The 21,577-nt window shown below is 35.6% G+C and overlaps 1 protein-coding gene and 1 pseudogene across 1 annotated transcript in view; one reads left to right on the top strand and one right to left on the bottom strand.

The window, feature by feature from the left end:
- The window catches only part of LOC150106633 (cGMP-dependent 3',5'-cyclic phosphodiesterase-like), a 302,619-nt gene that overhangs the window by 148,835 nt on the left and 132,207 nt on the right, over positions 1–21,577 (top strand). The window contains exon 16 of the mRNA XM_090393446.1: positions 15,807–15,894. Coding sequence (XP_090249572.1) covers positions 15,807–15,894 — 88 coding nt within the window. The remainder of the gene's footprint in view (positions 1–15,806; positions 15,895–21,577) is intronic.
- LOC150106634 (signal recognition particle RNA) lies at positions 7,784–8,046 on the bottom strand (annotated as a pseudogene).

The following is a 21,577-nucleotide window of genomic DNA, read 5'->3' as shown; positions in this document are numbered from 1 at the left end:
AAAAAGCGAAGACCACTTTGTCAGCTGGGAAGGTAATGGCCACTGTTTTTTGGGATTCCCAAGGAATTATCATGATAGACTATTTGGAAAAGGGCACGACAATAACAGGAGTCTATTATGCGTCATTGTTGGACTATTTAAAAGAAGAACTGAATTAAAAACGGCTAAGATTGGCACACAAAAAAGTAATCTTTCATCAAGACAATGCACCGTCCCACACATCAGCCATTGCAATGGCAAAATTGCATTGAGATTCAAATTGGTTCCACATCCACCGGATTCTCTGGACTTGGCCTCGTGTGACTTCTTCTTGTTCTCAAACTTAGAAATTTGGCTTGGTGGGAAAAATTTTTCTTTGAACAAGGATGTCATCAAGGCTGTCAACGACTGTTTTGCACAATTTGACAAATACTACTTTTTTAGATGGGATGAAAAAATTGGAAACTCACTGGACCAAATGTGTAGACCTCGATGGAGACTATGTTGTGAAATAAAGGTGATTTTTTCCAAAAAAAAATGGAAATTTATTTTGAAAAAATCTCAGCAATGGAATATTTTTAACTTATTTTTTTATCAAACTTTTCAAACAACCCTCGTATCTTATGCAGTATGTGATTGAAGCAACTATTCGTGTTTTGGGTTTTTGGTGATAACTTCACAAAGTATAGTTGTTAATGAGGTATTAACACTGCTACCAGTTGGTAAGAGTGATCATGAGGTACTTGTTTGGAAAGTAGTGAAACAAGAAAAGGTTACTGCCAAAAAAGGGATATATTTAGAATTATAAGGTTGGTGATTATGGGAAGTTCTGTAGTTAAATGGCCTCAATATGCGGGATAGTTGAGTGTGGTAGATAAGTGACAATCATATACAGTGATGTTCTTGGACTTTGCAAAAGCATTTGATAGATTACCACATGATAAGTTGGTGTACAAGTTGGAGAGGGTGGAAATAGATGTAATTGGTTAGATGGATTGGTGACTGTCTGAATGACACCAGCAAGTTGTATATGATGGAGAAGTTTCTCAAAAAAGAAGGGTAACCAGTGGCATGCCCAAGATTCTGTTCTTGGGCATCTACTGTTTAGCTTGCTTGTAAATGATATATCATGTGGAATGACTGGGGATCTTCAGGTTGTTTGCTGCTGATGATGCAAAGTTGGGGAGAATAATCACTACTGATGTTAATTCTCTTCAGGAAGATTTGAATAGACTTTTGACTTTGACAAAAGGAGTGGGGTTGTAGTTTTAATGTTAACAAGTGCAAGGTGTTGCATTTTGGAGTGCAGAAATACAAGGCTGTATACTATATTGACAGTGCTGTAATGCAGAAAGTGGATGAGATTTGGGAGTGATAGTTGACAGTAGACTGAAGTTTAGAAGGTATATTGCAAGTGTGACAGAGACTGCATGTCGTGGTGTTGCTGTGATAAGTGTTCTAACATGTAGATATAAGGAAGTGTTGTGCCACTGAATAAAGCACTGGTCAGACCTCATTTGGACTATTGTGCTCAGATTTGATCACCTGATTTTCAGTGTGATGTGGAAACATTGGAGAGTGTCCAGAGATGAGTGACTAAGACAATATCAGAACTTACGAATGCTGGCTGTAGAGAGAGGTTGAAGAAATGTGGATTGCAGAGTTTGGGAAAGGAGGAAAACACATGATATGATACTAATTTAAATTAGTAAGAGGATTTTATTGGATTAATCCAGATGGGATTATAAAAAGAATAGAAGGTGAGAGAGGAAAATCCAGAGGCCATGCCTGGAAGTTATGTAAGAGTGTGGTGAAGAGGGGAGTAGATTTTTTACATGAAGAATTGTCGGTGAATGGAATGCGTTACGTTGTTAATGCAAGGAGTGTAAAGGATTTTAAGATTCAGTATGATAAATATGTTGTCAGTTGAATGAACCTCCACAGTAGCAATACACATTTCAATATGCATTTGAATGATACAGCATGCATGCATGCTGTATTATCTGCTGACTCCATGGAGGATGTAATAATAAAAATGTAATACTAATAATTAAAATACAAACTACAGATAAAAGAGAAGAAAACGGCATTTTTTGCTCTACTAGTTTTGTGTTCCTTTTGTTAATTATGTTAAAATTGGAGAAACTGATCATATTCAAACAATAGTATCAAAACATGTTTCGACACCATTTTCTGTTCATAATGGTGTCAGAACATAACTCTTGGCACCATGCATGCTGTATCATTCAAATGCATGTTGAAATGTGTATTGCCACATTTGGTGATAACTTCACAAAGTATAGTTGTATTACCAACTATACTTTGTGAAGTTATCACCAAATGTGGCAATACAAATGAGGTATTAACATTGCCACCAGTTGGTGAGACTAGTGTTGCCAAATGAAAATGACTAAAAACAGTTAAATCTTAAAAAGAAAAGAGATAAAAAGGAGTTAAAAATAAAAATTTGAAGCTAAAATTTTAAAAGTAGTAGCTGATACTTTTAAGTTATTTACTTTATTCTAGTTGAAATGACACTTGCATATAAGTGGCTAAATACATCTTCCATCGGTCTTCTGCACTTAATTCACCCACTTTTTCACTTAGATTTTCAGCTTTATTATATGTGGCCATTGTTCCAATATTACTCAGTGTAGAAGCTGGTAAATGATAGTCTGTACAGCACTTGTTGTTACACCTTAGGTCATACTTGACTGACAAAATTGCTGTCAGCACCTGGCAATTCCATCATCATGTTTCTTAATTTAGTTTTAACTACATTCATGGAACTAAAAATTCGTTCAATTTCCACATTAGAATTTGGCAGTATTAATAAATTTATTGCACACTGAGCAATTTCTTTAAATGGATTCATTCCAGATGCATCTTTATATTCTCTTACTTCAGTCCAGAATAGCTCAGTGTTTTCTATATTTGACCATTTATTTCAGTGGGTAGTATTGTACTGGTATTCAGCAGCAGCAACATCTTTTTCTGTTTTCAGCATTATTTCTAAGATGGGAGTAACAGGTTCTTTTATATGTTTTAGGGTATTGTCAACAGAAAAAGACGACATCATTCTTAAAATATTCAAGTTTCCAGGCAACCTTTGCTTAAGCTGTTTGAAGAGATCAAGAAGAAACTGTCTTGCTCTACTTCTAAGAATTCGCTCATCATTTTGCATTGTTTTCTTTTGTATCATCAACTCTGAAATTTTTCTTTCAAATCTGTAACCAAGATTTAAGATTTAGCTGATGACTATTTGGATTGGGATCCAAATAGTCATCAATCTCTGACTCTAAAGGGTCGACTGTGGATGATGGTAGCACTATCATATTAGCAATAGAACAAATCAAATGAGAAAGGTCTTCAAATAATACCATCTTATCTGCATTGTTAGATTCAAAAATTTTGTTAACTTGCTGAACTTGAACTAGAACAGAATGCAAAAAATAAAAGGTACAACAGATTCCTTTCATTTTTGTACATCTCCCACAAAATTTGAGCTTTGTAACATTTCTCAGTCATATTCACAACTTCGAAGTGAGTTTTTTTTTCCAACCACTGGCTGAGAATTCTGTCTACTGCAGGTTCAAAGGAGAGCCACCTTGTTGCACAATTGCTTTACAATTTTCAGAGGAGCATCATTTTCGTTGATAGTTTGATACAGTTCTTTGTATGCTGCTTGTCTTGAAGAAGAAATTCTGCACAAGTGTAAGACATTGCCAGTTGTAATAAATGGCATACACATTTAATTAAAATTAAGGAGGAAATGTATACCTTCAGTTGTTCATAAACGCCATTATTGACACCACCAACCATAATAATTAGTACTGCCGTTGTCTGTACTAATTGCAATGAGATTTTTAATGTCCAGTTTCTTGGTCGAGAGCTCTTTTTTCAGTGCAGCCACAATACCACTAGCATCACACTTTTCTAGAACCACCATGCTCAGAAATGTATGCATAATTTTGTTGAATTTCTTGCTATAATAAATGATGGCCATTCCTAAAATCTTATTCACTGTGATATCATTCAATTCGTCTATTAGCAAGCTGAAATTTTCATCTCCAATGTCTGCAATTAGATCTTCTTCAAAATGCTCATTTAGAATATTCTTTACAATTGCAGAGCACTTAGTTCGGTGCATTTTACCTTTGGCATAATTTGACTGTCTGGAATGATATTTTTGCAAAGATCTAGATGATCGCAACTGTTGAATGATGTGTGACAACAAAGAAATAATGCTAGCCTATCTTCAAAGTTCGTGGTCTCATCAGAGTTTTTCACAAGCATATTTGTAATAGGAACAGCCTTATATGGAACTGCAGCAAGATGTTTCTTAGTTTCGCTATGCTTTACAAGCTGACAATATTTAGCAGCTATATCACATCTGCAAAACTTACAATGGCCTTTTGTAGCATCACCAGGAACTTCACACAACCATTTACTAAACATTCCCATTTGCAACCACTCCCTCCTAAATTTTTGTTTGTAAGCTTTATTTTTCTCTTTGCTCATTTTTGAAGAAGGGTATACAATTACTGTAACAAATTATGATCAGTCTTTGAAAACTTCCCACTCGCTATCGTAACTACCAACCAGAACACTGTGCAAAGACTAACTTGTAGCAGTGCTATCAACTTTAAGGTGACAAAATGGCAGACTGTTGGGCCATGTGACTGATTGCCGTCATCATATGTTTGAAACATGCACGATGCTCACACCAAACGTACGATGCAATTCCTTATCAAATGCGAACATCTGGAAAACTTTTAAAACAATTTCTTTAACAGTAAGTTATAAAAACAACTAAAAAGAGCTGAAACTAGTTCTGAAGGAGCTAGATTTGGAACTAGGTGCTAGATTAAAATTTTTGAAGCTAGGAAAGAAAAAAAAAGGGCTAGATCTAGCTCCAAAAGAGCGAAATTGGCAACACTGAGTGAGAGTGATCATGAGGTACTTGTTTGGAAATGTGGATTGCCTGACAGACTCTAATTCCATATATGGTCTGGATTTTAATAAAAAAAAAAATTACATGATAAGGTTTAATATAAGATCTTAATTTTGTTACACTGAATAGAGATGTATAAAATAACAATTAGGAAGCCTTCTTGTTGCTAAGCAGAAGTGTGGCCTGACTTCTCAAGATCTTGGATGTCTTTTCATATGGACCTTCTCGACATCTTTTGTGTGTTTTCTCATATGGACCTTCTCTCAGATGGCCAGTTTGGTCTACATAATAATTACTATATGAACAGTGCATTTTCTAAATCCCCAGATTTTCTTAGAGTGGACATAAAAATGTCGCATGGAGTGAAAGCTACTTTTTATATCATACTACGAGGGTGGTCTGAAAAGTTTGGCCTAACAATAAAAAAACAAATTTATAATTTCAAAATTATTTTTATTTTTCAACATAATCTTCCTTAAGACTGATACATTTATTCCAGCAATGCTCCAGTGCTATTATCCCTTCCCTGTAGTGGTTCTCAGTAAGATTTGCAAAATACCCCTTACAGCTGCAATCACCTTTTGATTCAAAGAAAAATGCTGACCAGCGAGGAAGAGTTTTAGTTTTGGGAAGAGATAGAAGTCAGAGGGAGCCAAATCTGGGGAATAGGGTGGATGTTCCAACAATTCATAGTGCAGATCCCTTAATTTTTCTATCGTCTCTGTGGGCAGGTGCATTGTCCTCATGAAAGATGATGAATTTTTTTTCATCTAGTCTAGTTAAAAGATCGGAATAATATTCCCTGGTTATTGTTTTACCCTTTTCAAGATAATTAACAAACATCCCTTTAGCATCCCAAAACACCAATGCCATGACTTCTCCTGCTGATAGAACCGACTTTGTCTTCTTTGGTGCTGAACAACTGGCTTCTGTCCATTGTTTTGACTGCTGTTTGGATTCTGGTGTGTATTAGTGAATCCAAATCTCATCCATAGTAATAAATTGACACATAAAATCAGTTTTATTTTTGTTAATATGCACCAAGCACTGTTCAGAGATTTTCATGCCAATGCATTTTTGATCTGCTGTGAGCAACCGCGGCACCCATCTTACGCAAAGCTTTTTTGTTTGCAATTCTTCATGCAAAATATATCCTAACATTCTTTTGAAATGCCTATAGTTTTAGAAATTTCATGCGCTTTGTCATCCAATACCATATCGTGCACTTGATCAATGATTTCTGCTGTTGTTACACTTTTTTGGACGTCCTTCATGTGAATCATCTTCAAGGCTGGTACGGCTGCATTTAAAATTGGCAGCCCATTTCTTAATTGTCGTAAACAAAGAGAAGAGTGTATATAAACGTTTATGAACATCGAATGAATTTCTTTTGGTGTTAAACTTCTTTTACAAAGAATTTTATAACTGCATGATACTCAATTTTATCCATTTCAAGGGATTCTTGAAATGGATAAGATTCAAGACAACACTTTTGCCTCAGACAGCTGTATAAAACAACTTGATAAGCTACTTGATAGAATGACTTGCACAGAATTTCACATGGATGCTTATGACAGACATATCAACTTAGAAAAAAAAATCTTGCCGATAGTGTTGCCATCCGTGGTTGAGGCCGAGAACTTTTCAGACCACCCTCGTACTTTGAAATCATCACTGTTCTATATCATGTGTTGAATATGTGGCATTGTTTGTTCCTTGGTGTCCTGTTTAGATTATGCTTTCCTGGGAGATTTGAAATTTTTTTTTTTAATATACAGTTGACCCTTGAATGATGCACACAGTCGAAAATTCATATCTTTTGACTCCCCAGAAACTTAACTACTAATAGTCTATTGTTGATTGGAAGCCTTACTAATAACATAAGTAGTCGATTAACACATTTTGTATGTTATATGTATTATATACTTTTATTATGATTATTATACAGGCATCTCCATGGAGTCTGAAGACTCATCCACACAATCTATCATACCTCCCTTCGAGCCCATTAACAGACAAAGCACTCACAACTGACTGTGGCAACTCATTCTGCTCATTCACCAAGCAAAAAATCTAGTCCTCGCACCACTACTGAACACACCTTTATTCAACTTCCAGGGATGACCCCTTGTTCTTGTCCCTCTAGCCAAGTGGTGAAACATTTCTCTTGCATCTGTCTTATAATACTCTTTAAGCAACTTAAATGTTTCTATCATATCCCTTCTTTTTCTCCTATCAACCAATGTCTGCAATCCACACATCTTTAATCTATCCTCATAGGGCACATTCCACAGGTCACTCGCCTCTGAATCTTCTCCACTATTTCCATCCTCAAGAAACATAGGGGACCATACTTGAGCACAGTAATCCGGATGTGGAAGTATCGAGGCCTTATAAAGAGGAATTACAACTTTCTTATCTCTAGTTATTAATGTGTTTTTCACTAGCCAAGTAATCTTATGTGCTACCTTAGAAATATATCTTCTAAACTTTAACTCTCTGTCTACCTCCCCCCCTAAATCTCTAGCTTCATATATTTCCTGGAGTATAGTCTCATCAATGTGATAAACGGCTTGTGATCTATTTATCCCAAAGTGCATAAATTTACATTTATCGACATTAAACTGACAACCATTAACTTTTGCTTATACTGGTAGCCTATTTAAATCGTCCTACAAGCTCTTCACATCATCTTGATTAACTATTACTGTACCTAATTTTGCATTATCAGAAAACAACTGAATATTTCCTTTCAGGTTATATCTTATATTATTTATGTACAAATTAAACAGCAAAGGTCCCAGCAGTTGAACCTTGTGGCACACCACTAGTCACACCTGTTTTTGCAAAAAAGAACTGGGTCCGGTTTTATTGAACTAGTTCTCACTCAATGCCTATTGCATGATGTGGAAGCTTTTGCCTGCTATGTTTCCGTCCTGGGCCAGTTCACTTCTCAGCTCCTAGTTCTCCCCAATTCACCATATTGATGCCATGCTTAGTGCTGACATATATTCGACACAAGAACATCGCGAAACAGGACTCCAGTCCGCAAACCATCTGCCATTTCAAGCCTCCAAGCAGCTGGATTATAGGAGACCACCACAACTCCCATCAATAATACTTATATGTATTATATCTGTATTCTTTCAATACAGTAAGCTAGAGAAAAGAAAATGTTATTAAGAAAATTATAAGGAAGAGAAAATACATTTACAGTACCGTACTGCATTTATCAATACGGTAAGTTTACATTGTCCGTTTACAAGATTAATCATCTGTCTGTCAGTACCTGCATCACTATTGTCTTATATGATACAAAACACTGTAGATGTTATACATATTACTACCAGTAGACATCAAAAATTAAAAGGTAAAATGAAGAAATTCATATGTATTTACAGTTATAATGATTCATGCATTGATAATGAAGCAGCAGTAATTTGATTGCTTTATGGTTGCCTAGTGTAATCAATACAGTTGCTTCATAGTGGCCTAGCTTATACACTAATGAAAAAATCATTATAAAATTGATTTGGTTCTAATTAATTAAATTTAACTAATTAATAACAGTTAATTTTCTGCAGTTATGATTTAATACTGCATCTTTATGTTGTTTACATTTCTCTTTATTGTGAATGGTGCCATGTATTGTCTATAAGTGTTTGTGTCCATAAGTTTTGGTAAATTTGAACTTTTTATAATAATAGATTTGTGTAGATTTTATGCAGTAAACGATAAAATAGACTAGCATCTACATATATTTTATGCATTCATAACATACCTAACTTTTTCTTAATTTTTTCGATATTTCTGGGTTACTCAGTTTGTCTGCAAGTTCTTTCAAATTGCCACAAATCTCCAAAAAAATATTATTATGTGACACCACCAGGGAATCTAAAGATTCATTGAGGGAGGACACCTACTATGCAACTCTGTCTCCACCAGCTACAGCGAACCACATCACATACACCAACGCCATGTACTACCAACCACCACCACTTTCACAGACAATCACAAACATCCGTGCCCACAGCGGGATTCGAACCCCCCCAGCCTTTTGGCTGGAGAGTGGATATGCTAACCACTGCCAACCACACCAACAAATATTCAAGTAAACATTCCAATATATTGAAAAAAATCAGTGTATAAGTGGACCCATGTTGTTCAAGGATCAACTGTATATGTTTTTCTGTTCATAAACATTTTGTGATGGGGGTTATACCAATAAGTTATAGTTCTTGATTTCTCTTCATCATTTGTGATGTTGAATCCTTTGCACATAGTCTCATTATGCCTCTTTTTATAGGCTGGTTGGTAAGAAGTGACATGTAGGTATCACCAAGATTGAACTGACTTCCTGACATTGACATGGTCACATATTATTATTATTATTATTATTATTCAGGCCTCCATGGAGTCAAAAGACTCATCGTGGGAGGTCCTTCCTAAGAAACACAAAGTCTATCATACCACTCCTTGAACTCATTGACTGTTCTCGTTCTCACCACTCCATCAGGCAATGCAGTCCATGGCTCAACCACCCTCCATGCAAAGAAACCACTCCTCGCCCTCTTGCTCACAGTTTCCTTTCGTAACTTCCAGGGATGTCCTCTTGTCATCACTCCTTCCTGCTATTCAACCAAGTGAAAGAACTCCCCAGTGTCAACCCTGTAACCACCTCTCAACAGTTTAAAAGTCTCAATCATATCACCTCTCCTTCTTCTATCCACCAAACTCTGCAGTCCATATTCCCTCAGCCGATCCTCATAACTATCATTGTACAGTCCTGAAACCATCTTTGTTATCCACCTTTGTACCCTTTCCACAGTTAATTTATCCCCTTCAAATCCTGGGGACCAAATCTGACAACAATAGTCCAAGTGTGGTCTGATCAGGGTCATATACAACAGAATGATAACTGTTTTATCTCTGCAGGTCAGCATCCTTCTCATTATTGCAGCAATCCTGTGTGTTACCTTCACCACCTTTGCAATATGTCCCCTGAATTTCAGGCTTCTATCAAACATCAACCCCAGATCTCTTGTCTCCCCTACTTCCTCCAGTATCACTCCTCCCATAGAGTATGCAGTGTCCCATCGATGTTTCCCAAACCTCAAGACCTTACAATTTGCTGCATTAAACGAATACCCCCCATTCATTTGCTCATCTATCTAGCTTATTCAAATCCTCTTGCAGGGCTGCCGCATCTGCACTATTACTAATAATCCTTCCCAGCTTCGCATCATCTGCAAACAACTGAATATCCCCTTGCAATCCACTGACAATGTCATTGAATTGATATAAAGGTTAAACAATATAGGTCCCAGTACTGAGTCCTGTGGGACCCCACTTGTAACCCTCTGCTTCCTTGAAACTGCCCCACCATACACAACTCTCTGATACCTATTGGACAGCCAATTTTGAATCCATTTGACCAATATGACATCCAGACCTATGTGCTGCAACTTAAATATCAGCTTATCATGTGGCACCCTGTCAAATGCCTTCGCTACGTCTAAGAAAATGGCAGTATATGCTTTTCCCTCATCTATTGCTCTTGTAACTTTATTATAAATGACTAGTATATTACTAAAACAAGAGCATCCTTCACAAATTCATGTTGACTTTACCCTCATCTGCCCAATGTTGTACACGGGCCCTAACTAATTTCTCCGAGATCTTAACAACTACTGATGACACACAAGCCAACTTATAATTAGACACTTCCAGTCTGCTACCGCCCTTATGCAATGGCACTATCTTACCTTCCTTCCATTCCCTGGCACTTTTCCCATAGCCAGACTTTCATTGAAAAGCCAGGTCAAAGGAACTGTCTGTTCTTTAGCATATTCTCTCAAAACTCGTGGTGAAATACCATCAAATCCCACAGCTTTACTGACATCCAGAGTACTCAGTATTTGGAACACTCTCTCCTCCTGCACCTCTAAACCTCAAACCTGTCCTATCCCTCTAGTATTAAAATATACTTTTCCAGGATGAAATACACCAAAAAAAGTGTTCATTGAACAATTCCACTGTGTCCTCTGCATCAGACTCTATTCCCATTTTTATCTTTCAATGTCATTCTTTCACAATCATTTCTTCTCCTACTGGCCAAATAGCTAAAAATTTCCCTAGGATTTTTTTGCATCTTGGGAACAGTCTCTTTTCATATTCCAGTTTCACCTTCCTTACCATACTAGTCAGTCTTCTGGCCTGTGTCTTATACTCCATGCATCTTCTCTTCACCTGTCTCCTTATCTCTTCCACAGCCTCTTTTTCGCATGCAATTCCTGTTTAATATTGTTTGTCATCCACTTTACTCCAAATTGTGTCCTCTTGTTCACTCGTGGTATACAACTTACCATTGCTGCTAACAAATATTCTTTCATAATTTCCTATGACTAATGATATCCTGGCCTTCCAATTCCTCCCTCCATGAAACTTCCCTTAGTTGATGTCTTAGACTATTATAATCACCTGCCTTATAATTCCACATACGTTCCTGTCTCTTTGATACTCCTGCATGTCTATTCATTTTCCAAGTCCCATATGGTCACTCTCTCCAACTGGTGGGAGAGAGAGATGTCATTTCAGTTATTATCAACTCTTCTGATTCTATAACCAAATCCAAAAGTCTTGAACCTCTTATTCCCTCTATTACATGTTGCCTAAGACATTTGTCCCTCAAGAATTCTAGAAATTCCATTCCCTTATTGCTACATGCATCTTCCTCTCCCCAGTTTATACTACTGTAGTTAAAATCTCCCATAACAATCATTTTTCTTGCACTTGCCAAACTCAACTGTCTAAACATTTCCTTGTCTGCATTAGAAATCCTGAGGAGTATGTCCAGAAATGGGAGGGGATCTGTATTCTTCTTCTTCCACTCTAAATTGGGTACACAGATATAACTGATCAGTAGCATGTAAAAATTCTTCAAGTTGTTCTTTGGATCCTAGGTAAATGATAAATGTTAAAATACCAGACATAAAATGGCTCTGCTATTTTATACCAAAGTGAGGGCAAAATAGTTCTGTTTGCATAAAATAGATGCAAAGACAAAGGTAGCAAATTATAGACAGATTACTATGTCAGGAATGGTGGCTATGATATTGGAGAAGTTGGTCAAATAGGAGAATATGAATATGATACTCTGCAGAGTGCAGTACAGTTCTGTGAATAGTTGGTCTTTCTTTGTAATTTACTCACTGTCTACAATAAAATTTGTTAAAGGAAATTACTACAGCATAGAACTATTGAACTTTACAAGGCATTTGGTAACATACTGCACTGAACTTTCTTACATAAATTGGGGCAAATCAGTTAGGTTGGAAGGTTGTGATGTGGATAAAAGAGTAGCTGATGAACAGGCATCATAGAATAGTATATGGAGAGCTAGACCTAGGAAAAGGTACATGGTCAATAGTGTGCTGTAAGGCTCTATACTTGGGCTGCTGCTATTTAATTTGTACATTAATAATATATAGTAAGTAATTTGAGAAGAAGTATCAAATATTAGTCATTTGTTGTTAATGCAAAACTAGGTGGGTAGGTCAATAGTTCATAAAGATGATGTAGAAATAGTAAGGATGATTAAAATAGACTGACAGTGTGGACATAAGATAATGTTTGCTAGTTTATATGGTAAAACATAATGCTTGGGTGGGCACTTTGGAACAAAAAGATTATAAGCAGTGTACTACATTGATAGAATTGGATTGAAGAAAATTAATGATGCTATGGATTTTTGGGAGATATAGCAAGTTGAAGTTCAAAGAGGGCATATTGCAAAATGAGTTAAATAGTATAAAAAGATTACTTGGATGTTAAAAGCAAGATTATACCCTTCACAAAACCATCCTGCTGCCATTGCCATAGAGTATCATATTATTATTCACCCAATTCCTGAATTCTACCTTGACCAACTTTTGCAGTACCTTTTAACAAAACTCCTGCAATATTGTTTATCAGAACACACGCAATTTACAGAGATAGCATACTAGTTGTGGCGGTGGTGGAGGAGGTTGACAGTAGATGGCGTTGATGGAGATGATTCGTAGTAGAGGTTCGGTGTAGTGGTTGAGACAGTTGTAGGTGTCCTCCCACGATGAGTCTTCGGACTCCTTGGAGGTGTCAGGAATAATAATAACTTGTTACTTCAGTCTTTAAGCCTCTTCAATGTAACAGAACTATTCAGCTGTCTTGACCCTCCCTTGGGATTTTATCGGTGCTGAGTCTTAAGTTAAAGAGCATAGTTAAAGGAATGCCAATTCCTTTGCACTGTCTCATAAATACAGGAGCTGATATCCCATCTAATCCTATGGTTGTATTTGCATTGAGATTCCAATTCATTTGTACTTCCAATTCATCCATCTCTTTTACTATTATTACTCTTACTACCCCAAGACCTCATGGAGTCAAAGACTCACCTGGGAGGGCCTTTTATCTCTCTCTCTCACACACACACACACACACACACACACACACACACACACACACACACACACACACACACACACACACACACACACACACACACACAACTCATCATACCTTGTCTTAAACACACTCAAACTCCTTGCAGACACCACACTCTCAGGCAAGGCATTCCAATCATTTACAACTCTGCACGAAAAAAACCTGCCTCTCACACCCTCTTTTGCAGTTTTCAGGAATGCCTCTGGTTCTCCGCTGATCTCCCACTATTTTCTGTAGAACTTCTCCATCGATCCTATAACAACCCCTTACCAACTTGTAAATCTCTATCATATTTCCCCTCTTCCTCCTGTCCACTAGACTCTGCAATTTACATCTTCTCATCTTTCCTCATACTCGACATTCACTTTTCCTGCATCATCAGTTCCTGTCACATCTGTCAAAGAAATATCTTCTTTTGGATGATTCCTTTGCAAAGTGGCCTCAGTAATTCATCCATTTTATCTGCTTCTGTTGCCTCATTATCATCAGAAGTTACAAAAGTTATCCTTTCATCATCATTTTCCTTTTACTTTTCACATAGTGAAAGAACTCTTGGATTTCCAGTGGCCTTTTCAGCTAATGTCTTTTTCATAATCTGATTTCATGTTTCTTGCTATGCTGGTTGCCTTGTATTGCTTGTGAGCTCGCTGATCACTTCTCTCCCTATATACCATCCATAGCATTTTTTATGCAGCTCCTGATTCTGCTCAACTATCTGACTTCTATCTGATTTATCTTCTGGACTATGTAAAAAAAAAATATAAAAATAGTGGGCTTGATATTGCTGATATTGCTTCTCTTTGATACCTCTTGACTTCATAGGAATTAAATCTTCATGCTGAAACAGACCTCAATAAAAGCAAAGTGTTTACTGTTTAACTTATAATGAAAAGTTAAACAGTAAACTATTTGAACTAAAATTTCATGGGCCTATGCTTAGTTTGTTTTTTCGGTTGACTTAAATGGCAGCTAGCATGTAAGCAAACTGTACATTGAGATATTCTGTAAATTATGATAGGGCTCACATTCAGAAATGGGTTGACAGCAAATAGGTTGACTTTGCAATGAACAACATGGGTTTACTTTGAACTAGACAAGGGGACTGGATACACCATGATACTTTTGGATTTTGCTAAGGCTTTTGACAGATTATAGCATGACAGACTGCTGCATAAATTGGAGAAAATGGGTCTACGTTATAGAATATTAGCATGGATAAGAGGATGGCTGACTGACAGATATCAAAAAGTAGTATATGGGGGATGGGAGTCTGCAAGATTTAAGGTAACTAGTGGTATACCACACAGATCAGTGCTTGGTCCACTGTTATTCAATCTGTACATTAATGATATTATCAGGATTTGACAAATGACATACAGCTATTTGCTGATAATGCAAAGATAGGTAGGGTAATCAGGAATGCTGCTGATATACAGTACTTGCAGAATGATTTGAATAGGCTGGAATTGTGGGCATGGGAAAATGGGTGTCAGTAAATGGAAAGTCATTCACTTTGGCGTGATTAGATATCCAAGAAACTGATGAGGCTAGAGATCTTGGGGTGTTAATAGATAGGAAGTTGAAGTTCAGGGGTCATGTGGTAAAGATTGCAAATACAACTCAAAAGATAAGGATGTTATTTTGCCTCTTTACAAGGCCTTGATAAGACCTCACTTGGACTATTGTGCACAGGTCTGGTATCCTGGTTTCCGTTGTGATTCTGATATATTGGAGAGAATACAAAGGAGAGTCTTAAAAATTATATCAGGATTGTGGAATACTGAGTATGAAGACAGATTGAGAATTTGTGTACTTCTTGTCTGCTGACAAGAGAAAGAGAGGAGATATGATTGAGACTTACAAACTTCTGAAAGGATCATACACTATTTCAATTGATGAAATTTTTCAATTTATAAAGGGTGGGGAAGGACAAGAGGGCATCCTTGAAAGCTGAGAATGAAGGCCACTAAAAAGGAGGTGAGGACTTGATTTTTCTCTCATAGGGTGGTACATGATTGGAATGGATTGCCATTAGATGTTGCGAGTGCAAGCAGTGCTTAAGTATGATAGCTGGTGTGTGTAGTATATGGCCTCTCTCAACGAGTCCCTGACTCCCTGGAGACAATAATAATAATAATTCTTAAACTCTTAAATTCTTAAACTCTTAATAATAATAATAATCATGGTACAGTTACTGAATTTATATTTATTCACTAGTATGTGGAAATTATTTATATTTAAAAATTATAGACGTTTCAAAATTTCATTGCATGAAGTTTTAACTATACAGAAAATATATCTGTAATGCTAAAACAGTTGAAATACATATTTTGTGTGTGTGAGAGAGAGATAAAATAAAACTTCCTTACTTATGTCTCTTTCATTACTCTAGGCCTTTGGAAGGATTAGCCTTGTTGGTAGCTTGTTTATGTCATGATCTTGATCACCGTGGTACTACAAATTCTTTTCAAGTAGCATCGGTGAGTCAGAATTTTGATGCTTTTCTTCAGATTGTCATATTATTATTTATGAAAACTGAGCATTTAAAAATCTAGTATAGTCAACTCTCACTATAGTAAATAACATCTTTATAGCAAAGAAAATCCCCTATTAATGAACTAATTCTTTGATATTTTGAAATTTTCCACCATTTGAGCAGCAGGCACGTTTTTTTATTTTTTTTTAGCATGGCTCTGACATAGTATTATACTCTGGATTTTTTATTTTATTTATTTATTTTTTTTTTTTAAATCTTGGATTGTTTGCCACATTTGTAGGAGAATCAGGGGCTTGTAGGAAATCAACTTTCGAAATAAATAAGCAATGAGGTTAGTGTGATCATTGAAATTAGGAGAGCAGTAAAGGCAGCTGATGAAAGTGGCAAAGTGAGTCAATAAAATATTGACCCAGAGCAGATCATATAAAGAGGATTCAAGATTTAATAATCTGTGTCATGGACATCTCTTCATATTGTAGTAAACACATGCATAAATGCCACCTTTGAGATGAAAGAGTCAGTGTATGTAATTGGAGTACACTAAAGAAGCCGAAGGTTGGTTTTTTGTTAGGAAAAGCAAATGTGATTCAGCAGATTCACATGGAAATGGAAATCAAATTTGGAATGGAGACTACATATATTTAAGAAATGAATCTGGAAAGATTTCAGAGGTTTCTTTTCTATGTAAAAACTTTTTTTACATGATTTAGTTGCTGATAAATGATTGTTGTACAGCTGTAGCTTCATAAAGAAATGCAGAGTATCTTCATTAAGTAAAGTGGTGTTATTACAATGATCAAATATTCCCACCTCAAGGCTTGGCCCTATCTCTAAAGGGTGTGAATGCTGCGCCTTCTCACACTGCCAGCATTGTTTCACTTTCAGATGATCACTTCCTGGATATACATGTTTCTTGCAGCTAACAGATTTAATGCTTAGCTCAGAGAACCAAACCTGATATTAAAGTGCACATTGCTAAAGCAACTTTTGCCATTCAAGAGGTTACAGCCGCATTGGGAAGGATGCTAAAATACGGCCAATGACAAAACTCTACCTCATTGACGCCTGTGTTAACTCTGTATTACAATACAATGTGAGAGTTGGCTGTTACTAAAGGAAAATCAGAAAATTACCTTCAAGATGAAGTACTACAGAACATTTTTGAAGATATCTTTCATAGCACAAATAACAAAATGATGATGTCAGAAGGAAAATCTGCTTCATTGCCAGAACACAAAATATTATCACTAAAATCCATTGAAGACAGCTCTGGTGTCTAGATCAGATAGTTTACCAAATAGCGCTTAGAGGGGCTTTATTTCTGGTTTAAAAAATAAATAAGGTTAAATATACCAAGAAATTCATTTCTGAAAATTATGGAGACAACTACCGTGTTTGAATAAAAACTTTAGTTTAATATAACTAAAATCTACATCCGACGTTTCAACCTTTATGTCAGGGTCACCTTCTGGAGCATACAACTATACACAGAAAACAAGCTACACTGCAATCAAACTGGTTTGTTAAAGATACTGACTAACTGCTACAACAATTGTTGGCCTGACCTCTGGTGAAAGAAAAATTATACATCAACGCTAGAGTCCTATTATTAGTGTTATCTGTTGGTTGTAGAAATACAATGGGCGCAACAACAAGTATCTATCTATATACATATATTAACATCACGATTATACCTGTACATTCCAGCCAGATGGTATGGAATGGTTTCTAATACTAGTTGAAGATTGGCTAGAGTCCTGACTTATGCTGGATCTTATATATTAAGTAGGCTGAATGTGTGCCATCCAGATCCTTGGAATTTTCATGCCATCTTTGTTGTTGATATTTGGGTGGTTTTTCAGGATTTTGCAGGCTTCCTTAAATTTCCTTTCTAATTTTTTTTTTTTTTTTTTTTTTTTTTTTTCACCAGAGGTCAGGCCAACAATTGTTGTAGCGGTTAGTCAGTATCTTTAACAAACCAGTTTGATTGTAGTATAGCTTGTTTTCTGTGTATAGTTGTATGCTCCAGAAGATGACCTTGACATAAAGGTCGAAACATCGAATGTAGATTTTAGTTATATTAAACTAAAGTTTTTATTCAAACACGGTAGTTGTCTCCATAATTTTCAAAAATGCATTCGGATCACTGTGTAAGCTTAAAAGAAAGGATACCAAGAAATTATATACTTGGTTTAATCCTTTATCCAAGTGTAAGCAAAACAAAGTTTGCACCTGAAATATAATCAGGACTGGGGCAACTCGTATATAGAAGCTAATGACTTCGCATCACTTGCCTTAGTATCCCATAATGCAAAGCACATATCCTTACGGGTATGTAAGAGCCAGACCCAGAGGTGATACTAATGTTGAAGTCCCACTGACAAGACCTCAATAAAGGTCAAAACTGGTCTGGGCAGTGACCCTTCCCATAACGCATAGCACTACACATACTCACAAGGATATGTGCTTTGAATTATGGGATACTAAGGCAAGTGATTTGAAGTCATTAGCTTCTATATACGAGTTGCCCCAGTCCTGATTATATTTCAGACACAAACTTTGTTTTGCTTACACTTGGATAAAGGATTAAACCGAGTAAATAATTTCTTGGTATGTTTAATTTATAGTATAACCAGTGGAAAAACATCAAAAAAAAAAAAAAAAGGTGTCGACCAAGAATCACCTGGATAGATAATATTAGAAAATGGACTAATTCTTCATTCTCCGCCTTCTTAAAGAGATCCCAGGATAGAAACACTTGTGAGGCTATGTCAGGACTGTCACCTTTATAGTTCCCTAATGGTCTATATAGACTATGAGAAAAGAAGAAGCTTGAGATCATTCAACTTATTTCAGCCATATTTATTATTATTATTGTTATTATTATTATATGGCATTTCTGGAGTCAGAGATTCATTGTAGTTCCATTTTCTGCCTATCTTTTGTAACTACAAACCTTCAACTTGTTCTTATAGGGAGCATTCCACAGACCTGTCACCAGCTTAGTCACTTATTCTCTGAATCTCTGCTACCATCTCTTGGTTTCCAAGAAACTCAGATGAACAAATCTGTGCACAGTAGTCAAGATGCCAAGTAGCCAAATCATAGCCTTATAAAAATGGGTAATAACTTCGCTATCTTTTTTCAATGTCCGAGTAATCCTTTAGCTATTTTACATCAATATTTTCAGTGTTCCCTTCGAATTTCAACTCTGTCTACTATTATCTCCAAGTCCTTAGCATCATCAATTTCCTGCGATCCAGTACCATCAATGTGATCCTCAGTATGTAACCTTCTCAATCCGAAGTGCATAACCTTACATTTTGCAACATTAAATTGACAATCATTATCCTTTGCTCACAATGCCAATTTATTTAAATCACCATGCAGGATATCTACATCACCTTTATCAACTATTGCTCTTCCCAGTTTTGTATCATCAGCAAACAACTAAATATACACCCTTAACCTCCCAACCAGCCGAGGTGGATGAAATAGCCAGTCCACCCGAGCTTTTTTCATGGATCAGAACTTCATAGGCATTCTACCTTTTATCATGCCATTACCCCCCCCCCTCAGCTGTTAATCCCTTTCGCCATTTTAGAGCCATTAGTGGATTAACTGTTCGTGAATGACATTTGTGTCGCCTGTCTTTACGTGTACTGTGTTACTTGGAATTTCCTTCACTGTCCTATGATATTTGACCTTTTTTTTTGCCTCACAATTGACTTATTGTGTGTATTCCCAAAAATTGAAATGAATTTCGCACATGTGCGAAAATAATCAATCCTGAAATGACCACCGATCAGCCTCTGCAATGAATCTATTTAGTAGTAGTAAATATGCTGTATTTTATTCTTCAAATCATTGCAACAGAACAGTTGGACTGATTGTTCTTTCACTTTACTTAAAATAGAGAAACAATTTTTTTGCGAATTTTCAAATGTTTGCATTGAAAATATTGTCAAATATTTATATATTTAAATAATGTTTATTGAAATAAATATGACCTTTATGGATCATCACATTTCAGTTTTAGAAACAAATTTTTTTGTTGTTGTTGTTGTTTTTATGAACAAAAAATGATGTTAAATTGCATTACTCGTTTACGATTATCAGTCTTTTAATATCAAAAATTTATATCCAATGATATTTTAGCAGGGACTCTTCACCTTATTTTATTTTATTTTTTTATTTATTTCTATTTTTTTTGTAGGACACATTATGATAGCATCCAGTGCGTAACCACCGTAAATACTAATATGTTGAAAATATAATATGAAAGATATCGTATACGGAATGATTCAAAATTTATGTTCATTTTGAAGATTTTCTAATGCTCCCCCCCTCTTCCTATCCTCTCCTGGAACTCAATTTCATACTACTCTAAATTTCTACAGATTTGTTAGCTTTTCCAGACAGTATTGAAAATAGTTCATTTACCATTTTGACAAAAGAAATAAGGCAATCTTATTGTTGTAACATGAAGCTTCTAATTCTGTACTATTTCTTTGCAATCTAAAATCAGCTGTTCAACTGTCTGCTGAAATTATTTGAAATTTTAGAAATACTATGCTATATTTTTACCAAGTAAAACTATTTATATGCATACCAAGCAAAAGAAAGTTCAATTGTATTATTTTTGTTTCTTTTTCTTAAAAAAATCTAAATATTACTACTTCTACTGCTGGTTGCTATTTCTGAAATAATCTACATCTTAGAAATACTTAATAATAATAATCCTCTTATCTGGAGAAAAAGCTGAAGGCTTAAATTACTCACACTGCTATTGAGAAAGAAAAGAGAGAACACTTTGGCAGAATCACACTAAAGTGCCTCAAGCTGTAGTGCAAAATACATCAAGAATGTCTTGTTTCATTTTCAATTGTTAATTAGCAGACATCCTAAACACAGAAATACTGACATTTCTTTTACAGGCTGATACAGTATTTATGCGAAAATAATTTCTTAATTTATAATGATCAGTTTCACTTTATTATCGAAAAATTATAAATTATTTGATACATTTATCTTGAAAAAGAGGATTTTAATTATTTTAAAAGAAAAGGAGCATATGCGTTACATAATCTTCTTTTTTTTTTTCGGGGAGGGGGGCTATAGACCTATTCAATCTGCAAATATTTCGGAGAATTTATTTTATAAATCGTTTGCAAGACAACTGTTACAAATGTAAATCACTTCAGGAACATGCCCATGCATTTTATTGTAAAATAGTAGGAAAGGTTTAGCTACTTCAACAATGCCACATATCTAAACTACGAGAAAATGTCTTATATCTACTGATGTTAGAACTGCCACATAAATAATTTTTTCTGACATGATTTCTCTATTAGTTATAATGTAATCAATTTACAGAGTTTTGCCCTCTTGTATTCTCCCATCTTATGTGCAGTGATTTCTTCTTTGTACTACAAGAAAAAAAATCAGATAACAGAAGAAAAATATGTAGTTATATTGCATTTGTAGGATAACAGTGATTTTAAATATTAATTTCACCTATTGCCCAATATCACATAATTTCCTGATTTATAATAATCAGGAAATAATATGTATATTTTCTGATATATAATTTGCTAATTTATAATAATCACCAACTAATTTCTGTATCAAAATCTGGATATCAGATTGGTCAACTGGATTCAGGA

The sequence above is a fragment of the Typopeltis vanoorti genome, chromosome 5, assembly GCF_054136105.1.
Source record: "Typopeltis vanoorti isolate ZY-2024b chromosome 5, IOZ_Tvanoo_1.0, whole genome shotgun sequence".
In the NCBI taxonomy this organism is placed as follows: Eukaryota; Metazoa; Arthropoda; class Arachnida; order Uropygi; family Thelyphonidae; genus Typopeltis; species Typopeltis vanoorti.
The sequence above is the reverse complement of the archived record's forward strand: the minus strand, read 5'-3'. Positions and strand labels throughout refer to the sequence as shown.